Source organism: Candoia aspera, chromosome 2 (genome assembly GCF_035149785.1).
Source record: "Candoia aspera isolate rCanAsp1 chromosome 2, rCanAsp1.hap2, whole genome shotgun sequence".
Classification (NCBI taxonomy): Eukaryota; Metazoa; Chordata; class Lepidosauria; order Squamata; family Boidae; genus Candoia; species Candoia aspera.
In genome coordinates, this window is record NC_086154.1 from 201,655,447 (window position 1) to 201,670,239 (window position 14,793).

At 37.0% G+C, this 14,793-nt stretch overlaps 1 protein-coding gene across 2 annotated transcripts in view; it reads left to right on the plus strand.

Annotated features, from left to right (window-relative positions):
* The window catches only part of NTRK2 (neurotrophic receptor tyrosine kinase 2), a 202,659-nt gene that overhangs the window by 67,855 nt on the left and 120,011 nt on the right, over positions 1 to 14,793 (plus strand). For both annotated transcript variants that reach the window (XM_063295190.1, XM_063295189.1), the window contains exons 10-11: positions 1,307 to 1,410; positions 2,245 to 2,344. In XM_063295190.1, coding sequence (XP_063151260.1) covers positions 1,307 to 1,410; positions 2,245 to 2,344 — 204 coding nt within the window. The remainder of the gene's footprint in view (positions 1 to 1,306; positions 1,411 to 2,244; positions 2,345 to 14,793) is intronic.

Genomic DNA, 14,793 nt, shown 5'->3' on the forward strand with positions numbered 1-14,793 from the left:
AATGGCTTTAACTGTGTGTGTTTAAATTTTAAAATACATATAGGTCAGGGGTGAAATTTCTGTCTTCTAGATTTGGAAGGCTAGGCTTTAAAAAAGAAAAGACTAGTAGAGTCAATGCTGTAAACTAACCCTTTCCCCCCCACTTTAACACTTAGGGATCATTACTACCAGGTAAAAGTTCTCCAAAGTACAGTATTGCCTTGCAGATATAAGCTTTCAAAGGCCAACACATCTGTGTAGTCTCAATACACCTGGAGCCACCAGACTGGAGGAGGCTGATTTATTCCCTACACTGAGGCAATAACTAAAAAATGTTTCGTTGGAAGAACTGTACCATACATGGGCCACACATTGGTGATTCCAACCCTCTCAGTCCTTTGATATCCAAGTCACATGAGAAAGTTGTAGTGAATTTTGCAAATCCATTCCCATCCTGCTTGAGGATTAATCCTGACTTTAAATAGCTGCCATTTGTCAAAAGGCAGCATTGTTTCACACTATACTGCTATTGCTGTGGCCAGCCTAGCACCAGGGAGGGACCAATCTATGGATTTTGATTTCTCTCAAGTTCTCATTTTTGCAGTCTTAATTTTGGTTCATCACATTTCTGTATGAATTAAAGAACTTTAGAAGAAAATGTATGCAGCCATTGAGATTTTCAATAATTATTTATTCCTTTGTCCTTCCAGATTCCTATATCAAATAAATTGTTTCCCCATTCCAAGGAATGTTAGCTGGAAGTTAGCTTCTTTGCCAATCTGGAATGTTTTTGCATTATGCCACAACTGAATTTTTATTGTACTAATAGATTTTGTTTAGAAACTTCCCAGATTTACTACATTAAAAAATATTCCCACACCTTTTAAAATCTTTGTATGTTCCTTTCTTCATATTTATAGATACACACATACACAACCCACAAATAATGGCAGTTCAGAAGGATCAGAAAAAGCTAGGGAATTTCAGTTGTCTCAAGTAATCATGAGTGTTTCCACACTTTTTCTACAGGTATCTACCTTATGTCTAGTATTCTGTCCCATAGTACATATGAGTGTAGCTTCGCCCCCTCCCTCTAAATATCTGCACATCTTTTCCATGATGCCTTTGAGTTATTTCCCGTAATCTTCATTCTGAATTGCATGCACTGCAGTCCTAAACAAGCCATATAGCACTGTGGCAAATAAGTAGATAGAACTGAACATTGTGTTACACAATCACTGCAAATTTTAATTTTATGTATTGAACAGTTTTAGCGGACACAAAAAGTTACTATACTCAAAGAAAATAAATATATTCTTTCTCTTAGAAGATTATGGAACACCAACAAATGATTTTGAAGATACTACAAATAATAGTAACACAGTTACTTCTACGAATGTGTCAAACAAAGACAATGAAGATAGCATCACTGTAAGTATAAACATCATTTCCTGTTTTGTAATCTCAGTAGACTTTCTGACTAAGAATCTAGTTTGCCTAAAGTATTTTAGCTTGCAACAAGACACTATTTTGCATGTACCCTAGAGCTTTGAGCTGTCATTTGTAACATGAAGCAATTTTTTAAGGACAAGCTGGTCAAATTTAGACATAACATTATTTACATAATGTGATTCATACACTTCAGCTGATACTAGGAAATGGTGGCTCTCAAACCTCAAGAATGCAGCTTTCATTTACATTTAGAACTTTTTTTTTCTTTAGCCTGAAAATGAAGTATAATACTAACTGAATGGTTGTATTGTGCACTGAAGTAATTGAAATGTCTAGAAAGATGGCACAACATTGTTTTAGGTCATGTTACATTTCCTTCATATAGATTTCTGTAGCATTCTGTCCTCCTCCTGAGCTTGGATTAGTTTCCAGAACTCTATGCTTTGATCTTACTAGTAAGTTCAGAGTTCTGGTACTTGAAGTCCAAGCACATTTGGAAGACACCAAGTTGGAGAAGCTGTGTTAGCACTAAAGCCCAGCAGACGTATTCTAAAATGGCTCTTTGATGAAGAAGCAGTATCTTCATCTTGTTAAGCAGCAAATGCTAAGTCTTTGCTGTTACCTGTATACTAGTGCCCTATGAAAAAATAGTTGCGGTAAATTGGTACCATGTACCATACTATATGTTTCAGAATTTTACCAATATATTACAACAATAGCTAATAGTATTCAAATGAATATCGTTAGAATAGTGAAACTTGAAAAAAATGTCTGTTGTGATATATGATTTATTGTGGCTTATTTTCTTCTTAGGTGTATGTTGTAGTGGGGATAGCTGCATTGGTGTGCACTGGCTTAGTTATTATGCTCATTATTCTCAAGTTTGGAAGACATTCTAAGTTTGGAATGAAAGGTAAGATGGCTACTTTTAATTCTTCTTTCTATATGTTTCTTGGCTGGCTGTTTTATATAATTATTTCGAACTTATAGGTATACATTTTAGATCTCTTATTCAGACCACATGTTTAAACAAATATGAGTAACATAGAGGTAACAGTGCAACATTTCTGATTGAATTCAGTGATTTTCAGTAGACTGATGTATGGTAATTGGTTCTGACATATAAAAACTAATATACATGAAGTGTACAACCTCACTTGATATATAGCTGTATGTCTTACAAGAAATGAAATAGGTATTTTATTTTTGAAGAACTTTTCATTTGAAGTTTGGGGATTTTGAAGCAGTGGGCAAGCTCCTTTTCTACCTTAGTGTTTCTTCAACAAGAACACCCCAATGTCTTTTCCTCACTGACCAACCAAAGGTCCTGGCAATGGCAATGTTTCTAGAACTCCTCCTGGCTAACCAGCATTGGTTTTTATCCATGGATCCTTAAGATAAGGGCATGAAGCTTTGTCCTCACTTCTAAATGACCACAGAGTTCTGATATGCTTTGATTACATTCCTTCAAGAAAGTAGGTACTGTTTATTCATAAAATAGAATTGATTGCTATGTAAGGTTGCTCTCCTGCTGCAGAAGAACCAGTGTAAGTAGGGGTAGGGAAGCAGCATATCTTTATATGCAGAGCACATAAATGAAACTTCTTTAGGTCTTCCTTTCACCAGGTTCCTTATCATAATGAGGTGTTTTGTGTGACTTTTATATAAAGTGAGTTCAAAACATTGTCATGTTTTAGATCATTAAGAAAAAAACAATTTTCATTCTCAAGGCTGCAGTGAGAGTCAAACTATCCTGATATTTCTGTGGTGGTACAAGCAGCTGAAAAACCACACTGTTGTTCATGCAAGTTCTTTATGTAAATGGTCGTAGCCAGAATAGAGCAGCAGCTCCTGTATGATAGATGGTCCAGTGAAAATTGGCTGGCATTTAACCTATGGACCAGAGAAGAAAGAAGGGGTGGGGGTTGCAGAGAAGCTGCAAGCATCACTTCTAAGGTCACTCTTTCAGCCTAGGTCAGTGGATCTTAAACTGGGGGTATATCCTGGGGGTAATTTGCCATTGCTAATTGCTGGTTTTTGAGTTGAGGATCCAATTTGGGACTGCCACTGCTAAGATGCTTGTGCAAAACAACAGAGGTTGTTTTTGGGGGGGTGGGGTGGGGTGACATTATTTGAGCCCAGGAAAAGGGGTAGTTGGCTGAAACAGTTTAAGAACCACTGGTCTAGGCAATTAATATTCTCTCAGGAATCTGTAAGGGTATGTGTAGTAAAACTGTATTTGTGATTCTTGAAGTTAACAACATGTAATAATATGACATCTGGAAAGGTTTACTGTATTTTGGCAATCAAGCAAATGTAGGCTAACATACTGTTAAAGGTTCATATATGAATATTCTGGTACAAAAATGGCATTTTGCAGAGCACAGAATCCCATTCCTTTTCAATTTTCAGGTTCATTTCACAGCACACCACTTTTTTATGCCACTGTGGTTACTCTGAATAGGTAAGAGGAGAAATATGGGTTTGAGTGGATGTTTCAGAAGTCAGACTGTTGAGTATTGTGTCACCTAAGCACATTCCAATTTGCCATACTCTTTCTGTGTAAGTGTCCCTTGCCCTACTTCTTTCTGATCTTATGAATAATAAAAGCAATTTCATATAAAAATTCCCTTCTCACCCCTATGGGTGGTATGTGTCTTCTTCAATCCTGGTTCCTCTACCAGCGGCCTGGGAGTTTGAGGGTTCTGCGCAGTATCTTAGCTGTTCCTAGCACTGCATTCTCCTGGACAGAGAGCTCTGATGTTGTTCCTGGGATATGTAGGAACCACTCTCCCAGCTTGGGGGTCACAGTCCCGAGTGCCCCTACCTCCACTGGGACCACTTTAGCCTTCACTTTCTACATCTTCCCTAGTTGCTCTTTCAGGCCCTGGTACTTCTTAATTATAATAAATACGTGTGTCTGTGTGTATTTGCAAGTATATATTTTTGCATAGGGATAGGATCTTGGGCTCAGTGAAAATATATACCCTTAGAGCTTTATGTTAGAAAACAGATGGAAATGAGTGAGTGAATTATATATTTTTCTTAATAGAAATAATGATTAAGTATTTCCACATGCACTTTTCATTCCCATATTTCCAGTAAGCAAGGTTATAATTAGGCCTTTGCAGTTCCTTCAGAAGAGGGTTTGGAATGTGTGGGAACACATAAAAGAAGGGTCTTTTTAGATCTTTAAAGCATCCCTGTCTTTTTTCTAGGCTTGCATGGCTGTTTGTGAAGTTGCTTTGGAGCAGTTTTCAGAGCAGCCACATGATCCTGGAACAAGACATGGCTGCTTTAACAATATGAAAAGAGGTGCTTGGTATGTGCTCTCTTACTCCAAAGCACCTTTTACTGAGGAATTGCACAGCCCTAGTTATAACTACCAATCACCTTTTATAGGTTATATGGAGAAGTTTGTTACAGTTTTTCTCTGATTTGAATATAAAGAATATAAAGGAAAAATATTCCTACACCTTGATATAAACTCCTGTTCCTCAGATAAAAAGACTTGTGTACATCTTGAGTAACTGTTCTGTGTAATTCTAAGGCCAGTACAAGCCAGAGCTGATTATAGTTACACAGAAGGAAAAGATCATTCAGAAGTCATATTTCTCAGATTCTGTATTCTAGGTTTATTAATTAGTTTTAAAAGAAGGCTGAAAATAAAATCTATATATACATTGAGAATGTAGTTTAGAAATGTTTTAAGCTATGCTTATAATTTTAATTTTTAAAAAAATACGGGTTATATATTAGAAGTACATGTTAATATGTGATGGAGATGATGATGATGATGATGATGATGATAGTGTGTGTTGGGATAATACAAATTACTCTGCAAGTTAACAAAAGTGGTAGAGTTAATGGTTATTTATAAGAGAGACATGACAACTATTTTGAGAACATTTACTTCTTGTTTGGAGTGTAAAAACTATTTAAGACAAACTATGTAGAAAATAGAAGAGAGCCAGTGGTTCTCTTAGTGGTTAAGGCAACTGGGAGACCGTGACTTCTAGCCCCACCTTGGGCACAAAGCCAGCTGGGTGACCTTGGGCCAGTCACTCTTTCTCAGCCTTAGGAAGCAAGCAATAGCAAACCACTTCTGAAAAACCTTGCCAAGGAAACTGCAGGGACTTCTCCAGGCAGTCACCAGGAATCAATTCTGACTTAAAGCCCCCCCCAAATGTAGAAAATGCTTTAAAATGTTAGAGGAGTCCTTTTTCTTGGGCCTTTCTAGCAATGAAAATACTGTTGCTGGGATTTTGAACAATTAATATTCATCTTTCTCTTGTTTGCTTGTTTATTTATTTGTTGTCTTGTATTTAATTGTTTTTTGAATGGTCATACACTAAAAAGCTCTTTCTCTGAAAAAAGACATCAGAGAGCAGGGTATGAATATCAAAATATTTTATTTCACATGAATAGGCTTTCAGAAACTAACAGTTCTTATGGCCCTTCGATATCGTAACGTGCTGTTTCTTTGCTGTCGTGACACTTCTGGAAATGGAAGTGAATAACAGGTAAAATCTTAATAGTGGAGAATTGCTTAACTAATAGATTAAGTATTATATGATGCTATGATTTAACATAGAGTTAAGGGTGCTTGTGCTCATTGACTTGTGCATTTAAGTGTGTTTAATGCTTCTTGGAAAAGGGCGTCCAAGTTTATTTCAATCATAGGGAACAGTAACAGACAAATAAAAAATTGTTGTAATACGTTTTGTTTTTTAATCCATTCAATCATGTCCGATTCTCGGAGACTGCCTGGACAGTCCCTTGGCAAGGTTTTTGAGAAATGGTTTGCCACTGCCTCCTTCCTACTGCTGAGAGAAAGTGACTGGCCCAAGGTCACCCAGCTGGCTTCATGCCTAAAGTGGGACTAGTTGTAGCATATCATTAGTAAAGATACCATGAATATAGGCTTATATATGCCTCCTCTTCTCTATTTTACTTTAGTTTCCAAAAGCTGCTGTAATTAGTCTTATTTTCTCATCAGTATTTCTATAAGAGAGCCAGTTTGGTGTAGTGGTTAAGGCACTGGGCTAGAAACCAGGAGACTGTGAGTTCTAGTCGCACCTTAGGCACAAAGCTAGCTGGGTGACCTTGAGCCAGTCACTCTCTCTCAGCCCCAGGAATGAGGCAGTGGCAAGAAACTTCCTAAATCTTGCCAAGAAAACTGCAGGGACTAGTCCAGGCAGTCTCCAGGAGTCCACACTGACTCGAAAGCACCACCACCACCACAAAACAATAACAACAACAACAACAAAACCCCATAAGAATGGTTAGTTAAACATCATGACATGCGAAAGTAGTTAGAAGTAGATTTGCAGACAAAGATTTTTGCTATTTGCAGAATACTGTAAAGAAATAATACCATGGCTGATGCCTCTGAAAATGGAATGTATTTTTTAGATTTCAGTCAGGAGCTCCCATTTTTCCTCACAACAGTTATAGATTGAGCTGACAGGGATTGACTGATCCAAAGTCATTTGTGGCAGAAGGTGGACTTAAACGTGGGCTTCCTTGGTGCCAGCCTAACACCTTAACCATACACCATTCTGGCTCTCTTAAGTGCCAGAATGTGGTTGATTACCATGAAATAAAATTAGGATAATATTTGAAGTGTTCATCTTGATTCATGGACACATTGCTTTTACATTGTATTTTACAAGCATTACAAAATGAGACATTAGACATATCCATTTACATTTTTTTACTCTGCAATTTTAAACAATTCAGAACTGATGTAGACATCACATAAAATGTATTTCATATGATTCTATTTCACTTCTGATTTTACTTATTTTGCAGTTTGGTTTGGGTTCAGAATGTGCAGGAAGGATTATCTAATTCTTTCCTCCCACAAGCTTTTTGTTTTGAAATACACCCACAAGGCACACAGGTTTTTGTTTTTGTTTTAATTTCCTTTGGCCCTAATGGAAAGTTTTTTTAAAAAATGTACAGGACTAGTGGGTTGAATTTTTCCAGACAGAGGGTCTGAGCCTGAAATATTTGGTTATTCACTCATCATACACATTGGTCCCCACACATATTTTGCTGGTATACACTTACAGTAAAGTAAATACAATTTGAAGATAGAATAGCTTGATGTAATATGGCCCTATGATCATTTAAATTATCTGCATCAATTTACTGTTTCTAACATTTCTACTCAGATTCAGCATGGGGCTGGGGTATATGAGACAATCTGGATTCAAAATTTAAGAGATTATCATTGCTTCCTTTCAAAAGGGAAATTTTCAGCAGTTTTGAAAAAAGACTGTGGTGTGTCTCCTCTTGAAGAGGCTGTCACTGGATCCAGGGTTGCTTAATAACTTCTGCTCAGTCTCCAACTTCCCCTTTTTAGTTTGTGCTTGGAATCCAGAAGAAGTGGATTATCTGAACACTTTTCAGTCAGGTTTCAGGACTGTGCAGCATAGAGATATCAACCGGAGTACTGCGCGCCATATTAGAACCCTTGATGGCTTTTCATACCATCGACCATGGTATTTTTCTGGACTGCCTGTGCAGATTGGGAGCACTGTGTTATAATGCAGTGCTACTAGCTACCACAGTGAGCAAACAGCAACTCTATTTTGCCATGGTTCAGTTTCAACCCATTTTTAATATGCTATTAAATGTAGATTTATTTGACCATACCCATTGCCATCAAAACCTTGTGTCATGGTCTGAATAGGATAAAACAGGTTGAAACTGGACCTTGGCAAAATAGGGTTGCTGTTTGCTCATTTGTGGTAGCTAGTAGCACTGCCCCTAAGGAAATAGGTCCACAATCTGGTGATCTACCTGGACTCACAGCTACTGCTAGAAGAATAGATGGAGGTCAGTTAGGAGGGTTTTCACCCAAATCTGGATAGTGAATTTGCCCTTCCTGGAGCAGAAAGAAGTGTCTAAAATGACACTTAGTTTTACATTGGGCTGCCTTTAAAGACCACTCAGAAACTACACTTGGTCCAGAATGTAGTGGCTTATAAAGTTACTGGTACTAGTCACTTTAGTCATATCAATTTTTTAGCCTTTGCATTAGATACAGTTGGCTTCTGGGCACAATTCAAAGTGATAGCTTTGACACATGTCTTGGCACTTTGGTACTTTCAGGACTGACTATTCCAAATAGAGGAGATCCTCCTGGGAGAAACTGGTGGTGGTTCCTAATTTTTTGAGGGGTATACAGCTGTCATGTGACCCAGAATTTACTGTTTCTATCTTGGATCACATGGAGAGCTAAATTTGTCTTCAAATCACTGTGAGTACACTTCCCTTTTGGGCCACCTATTTGATTGCATGAAGATTGGAGAGAGTCCTTCATATAGGTGAATGCTTAAACACAGCTTACGTAATCAAGGTAAGCTTATTGTCTAACACCAGTAAATAGGTTAACTCTCAGGTAAATGTGCATTGGAGTGTGACATTACAGGTACAGGAATTTGAGTATACAAAGTTCTTACTTGCAGTGATTGCTTTGTTTACTTCTGCAAAGAATATAGATCCATCCTTCATTTCTTAGTATGTGTAAAAGTGAAATGTCTGTTGCAACTAATGGAGCATGTCTTGCAGTTAGGAAAGCTTTCCATGCCCTTTATAATACACATATACCTGTAGATTAGAGTATTCATCTAGTTTCTTATTAGTAGGTAAGCAAATCTGGTAAAATTCCTTGATCGATTGCTTTTGAGCTTTTTTATTTCCAGGAGTTTTTCAGAAGTGTTAGAGATGCTGTTATCATCAACTGGATTGTAGAGGTTTCCAAAATGTTTTGAGATGAAAATGAACTGAATTGTCCTCTTCCAACCTTATCAGAGGTGCTCTGACATAGAAACAGGGCATTCTGGTCTCTGCATTGCAGTGCACCCCATTTTGAACTCAGACTATTTTGGTAAGTTGAAATGGCCATCTTGATGTTGGAACACTTTTGATAAGATTGGAATAGGACATTTTTAGTTTCATGTTTAATTTTTTTTAATCTTGAAGTGTTTTGTATTGCTTTACTAGACAGGCATTTTCAGTTCATTTTTCGGAGAAAAAGGCTGCTTCCAGAAGTATAAGCAACATTGTGCAGCTATTTCTTCTTCCACTCCTTAACAGAATTTCTGGGGAAGAAAGAAGACAGAAAAAGTAATGGGAAAATATGGGAGAGCTACAGATGGAAGACAGTATCATTTGAATCACCTCCCTTGTAAAGTTATATGAATGAAGAAGAGTTAGTACACAATGAAAGTCTTCTCCCCAGTCTTCTCGCTAGGTTATTTCTTCCAGACTACTGTCTTATGATTTTGCAGCACAGAGAATAGTAGCTATTTTTATGTGAATGTTTCTGATATTTTAGGGCCATGACAGCTTCTGCCCATCCTTTCTTCCATCTGTTGGCTTTGTTTTCCTTCCTTCCTTCCTTCCTTCCTTCCTTCCTTCCTTCCTTCCTTCCTTCCTTCCTTCCTTCCTTCCTTCCTTCCTATATAGGCTTTTAAATCATTCTGAGACACTTTGGGGGAGGAAAGAAGATCACTTACAACTTGTAATCATCCTCAAGAAGGAGAAAAAATGGTACTTGTATATTTTTCCTCAGTAAATGAAAAGATGAAAAATTGTTATAAATAGAAAGATAACATATAGAGGAAGGGTATAAAGGAAGTTCTTTCCTTTACATTATTAATTACAATCTAAATAGCTTAAAATCAGTATAAAAGTCAAGGTGGTATTATAAGTGAGTAAGATTTTAATTCCCTAAGACATTAACTTCACAGGGACTTCTTAATTAAATATACTAATATTGGCTTTAATCTGACACACTAATAGCTGAAAGGTTTCTCTTGTTCTGTGTTTATTCTTCTTTGTTAGCAATGTGGGTTGGGGCTACTTAGAGTTACAGTTCAGGAACAACTGGGGAGCCAAAGGTTCCAAAACTTGGGAGGCTTGTTATTTTACCATCAAAAGTAACAATGTCACAAATACTTCTGGAAACAATATATAATGATAATAGATCACAAATCTTATCGTTTTATGCTCTTTCAGATCCTCAAAATCAACTACATAAAGCAATTGGCACATTTATTCTATAAATAAATAAATTCTCCTTTGGGGGGAGATGGGCGGTAATAAAATTCGATAAATAAAATAAATAAATGCACGTATGTGCCAGGGTCTAGACATTCAGAGTAATGGGAAAAGATATATTTGTGCATACGTTTAATTTGTCAGATGTCTAATCTTGACATCAGAATGAATGAGAATAGTTTTTACATGTAGGAGCATCACATTTGTTTACATAAGACAATGGAACTGATGCTTCCCATATGTGTTAGGACTATAATAACTGAATTTTAAATTGAAATACAAGTTGGGGAAGCTAGTACAGTGCTTGTACAGTGCTCATTGAAGACATTTCGGTGTTGGCTTTCAAGTGAAAGAAATGGACAAATATTTTTAAGTAAGATTTTCCATAGCTTAAAAATGGGTTTACTTTGCATTCTGCTTTTCAGCATTATCTTATATTCTTCAATGCCTTAATAAGTGGTACAAAATATACAATTGCTATGCTTTTTATGATTTCAGGAGTTGAAATATCTCCGCAGAGAAAAAAGTGCCAAAAGTAGCACACATGTACAGACTCTTCAGGGCCCCAGATCAGAAACTGTTTTCTTGGGATGATGTTTTGCTAATAAATGCATTAGGAACACCCTTGATTTAATACAGAATTCCAAATTCTGCATTAGAAGCTTACTTGTATTTCAGCTTCACAAGAATTCAGTGAGGATCAAGGAACCAGCAATTTCTCAAAAACAAGGGTCAAGAGAACAGTAAATGAAAAATGTGGAGATCTTACACAAAAGAGAGCAAAAGCAATCTCACTTGTCCTTTCTTTGTGTCTTTTGGTAGCTTCTATTTTGTGGAAAGGAAAGGTATTATTTTTCTAAAGAGTAATCATTACTACAGCAAAGTGCTGGATTAATACCTTTTGTTTTAAATAATATTGATCAACGTGGTACCGCAATTCTGCATTGCTACCAATAAACCAGGTAGAAAGGGTGCAGTGAAGCACTACAGTTGTCAGGGATTTTTCTAACTCTTCCCACATACACACTATTTATCATTGTTATGTGTTATGGTACCATACGTTCACCAGTTATATTTTGCAGTTATAATTTCTATAGCATTTACTAGTATTCTTCTTCAATGAACAACATATAGTTTTTTTTTCCAGAAAGCATAGCTATTATTGAATTGGGCTCAAAACAGAGTAGTTTTCACTATTTTAACTGTATGCAGTTAAGTCATTGGTATTCATTTCTAGCTGCATTCTGTGTTACGCTTCAGAATACTATTTGCTTTCTAACTGTTCTAAAGAGGGCCATGATTCATTAAAAGATGTTACAGCACAAGCTAGTAGTTTCATAGTACTATAGAGAGGCAGGAACTGAACACCACATATACTGACTGCTGTCAATAGCAATACATTGTCCTTGGGGCAGAGGTTAAATGGAACGTGGGCAGTCTCTGTTTCTTTAGAACATTGATGATGCACCAGTGAGTCAGTCATAATGGTTGTTGTGGATGGTAGAGAAAATGCTGAGTCTTTTACCCAATTACTTTCAGTGCCATATTCGATTTATAGTATCTTACATTCCGTAATAATCCCATAACATGGTAAAAAGTTCCATCCCACTATAAAAGCAAGCTATAATCATTTACCTGTGCTATCATTCCATTTAACAACATTGCTCTCTGGGTATCTTATGTATTTCCTTATTGATATGGGTACCCAGTGTCCTATCTCAAATGTGTATGTGTGTGCACACTCACACAAGTTCAGTTGCAAAGGCAAGGCATGTATGCAGTTGCATGCATGGTTTTGAACAGTCCCAGCTGTCTTAGAAACTTGTCTGTAAAGAGTTTTCAGTAACTAGGTCTAAAGCAATGGGCAAAAGCATTGTGGAGGCCTGGTCCAAGGATCTCAGTGTCATGGACAGGTTGTCCGTTAGTCCAGGTTCAAAGGAACAGTTTCCATATGCAGGAGTTCAGGGTGCAAACAAGCAGAGTTTCCAGCAAACAGAGCAGTTGTACCCAACAAGGATTTGCTTGCTAGCAGGGGCTCTAAAATAGAGCCCCCACCATGTACAATCAATCACCCCGGTAGGAACACCCTTGCCTTGTGCGGAGTTGCACAAACCTCCTCTGTTCTGCCCTTCATTCAGCCCTACATGCCTTAGAGCTGGGAGGAGGTCCTGGATCAGGTCCCTCATCCTCTCCTGCTTCCAGCTGCTCCGAATGCTCTGTAGCCAAATGATCTCCAGGTGTCTCCCTGCTTCTCTCTGAGGTAGGCCACTGTTCCACAGGGTCATCTGAAGCAACTTTCTCCTCAGACTTCCCAGAGTAGGACCTGGCCCTGACACCCAAGAGATTTTCCAGTTTTTCTAGAAACTTTGGTTCAAGTTCTTTATAATGGCATATTTTTATAATAAACGAAAAGATCCAAGCAATTTAAAGTGCATGTTCTTAAACTTAAATGGCTCAATGTATTTTGATTTAATACAGTTGCAAACTACCCATAATAAATGTAATACTCTCCCTGGGGAAAACTCTTTATTCCCCTTATTCATCCATTATTGCTGACGGATTTAAAATGGTTTTCATCTACAAAAAAAAAAATTAAGTGATTTCAGAGTAATTATATTAAACAGTACAATCCAGAAAAAAACCTTTTAAATGTTAAATAAAGGTGGCCTAAGTTAAGAAAGGCATGCATACAGATACTTTGGAAGAAATCTAAGAGAACTTGTGTTTTCTTTTTCCAAAGAAAAATTAAGTTCCAAGTACATAGTTGGAATTCATTAATGATTCAGAATACTCGGTTTCCAATTTCACTCCTCTGGTCTCAAGACAAATCTTGGTTGATATTTCTGTGTCAAGGTCACTGTGCTCCCTCTCTAGGTCATCCTTGAATTTTCACCTTTTCTTCCTTTTTCTTGTCAGACATTTAGGAAGCATTTAATTATGAAACAAAAATGAAGAGTACCTTTTACTTTGAATAAATAACAAATATAGCTATTTGTCTTAAAATGATCAGTTAGTGCAAGTTTCATATGAAGATTTTCTCTTTTCTGCCTGGGGTGAGAAAAAACATACCTTAAATCGGTCATACAGAGAATAGATAATTGAGTTTTGGGCCAGGTATAGTTAGCCAGGCCTGTCATAAATTGATTGGAAAAATTTAAGCTTGGCAGCTAGGTGGTAAGGGGAATTTGGATTAAATTAGAACTTTCGGTAAATGAAATTGTATGTCCATGAACTACATGTTACCTCTTTTCAGATGACAGACATTTTGCAAGAACAAATCATTTGAGCAGCTTTGAAAGCTTTTAATTAAAAAAAAAAACTTTACACTTGGGCTTCTTATACCTATGATGAATAAGTTTGATTTTTTTATTGTGATTTTTTTGAAAAAAAAAAGACCAACTTGTAACAAGGAATCCTAATTTTATTTTTGTTTTAAAATTTGTACTGTTGCAAGATCAGTTTGTTTTTCATGTAGCAGCCACCAGTCTTCTGATATGGTAAGACTATTGTAGCAGCAACATAATTAATTTGGAAGAAAGAAGTCAAGTGCCCAATGTTTTGTTAATGCATTTAAGTGTAAAACCTGACTTTTGGAAGCTAAAAGTGCTAGGCTTTTGGCTCCAATGAAAGCTACCATACATTTTTTTTTCAAGTTTATTAAGAAGCTACTGAAGCCGCTCTTCCCCATGAGGAAGAGGTTGGTTGCTTCTGCATGATTACAGTTTCTGTCTGGGTTTCTCCAAGACTCTTCTCTCTCTAGATTCAATTCAACCAGCAATCGGGCTAAAAACAGAAGAGTCAAAGACAAGACTTGTATTATTTTGCATTTATCACAGATATAATAACAAAGGAGATAAATTACTTCAGAATCAAGTCTCTTGTTTTTAACAGTCCCAGGGTTTAATTCTTAGAGATTTAAATCTTAAATCTTTTGTTTATGTGGCAATGCCATTGATGTGGAGAGCACCTGCACCAAGATCTGATTGCTCTCCTGTATGAGCTCAGGCTGTTTCTCTCTCTCTCTCTCTCCCTCACAGCATACAATATTAAGAACAATTTGAAACAATATAACAGATAGGGAAAAATAATAAAGGAGCAATAAACCACACATCCTGAACACAAAACATTCCCATGAGAGGACATGCCCAAGATTTGGAGGAAGACAGGATTTTAGGGTCTGTTTAAAGGAGCTCAGGGTAGGTACTTAATGGATGCTGTTCTAGAGGACAGGCACTGCAACAGAGAAAGCCTGCTACCTGGGTCCAAGCAGATGACACTGTTTAACCA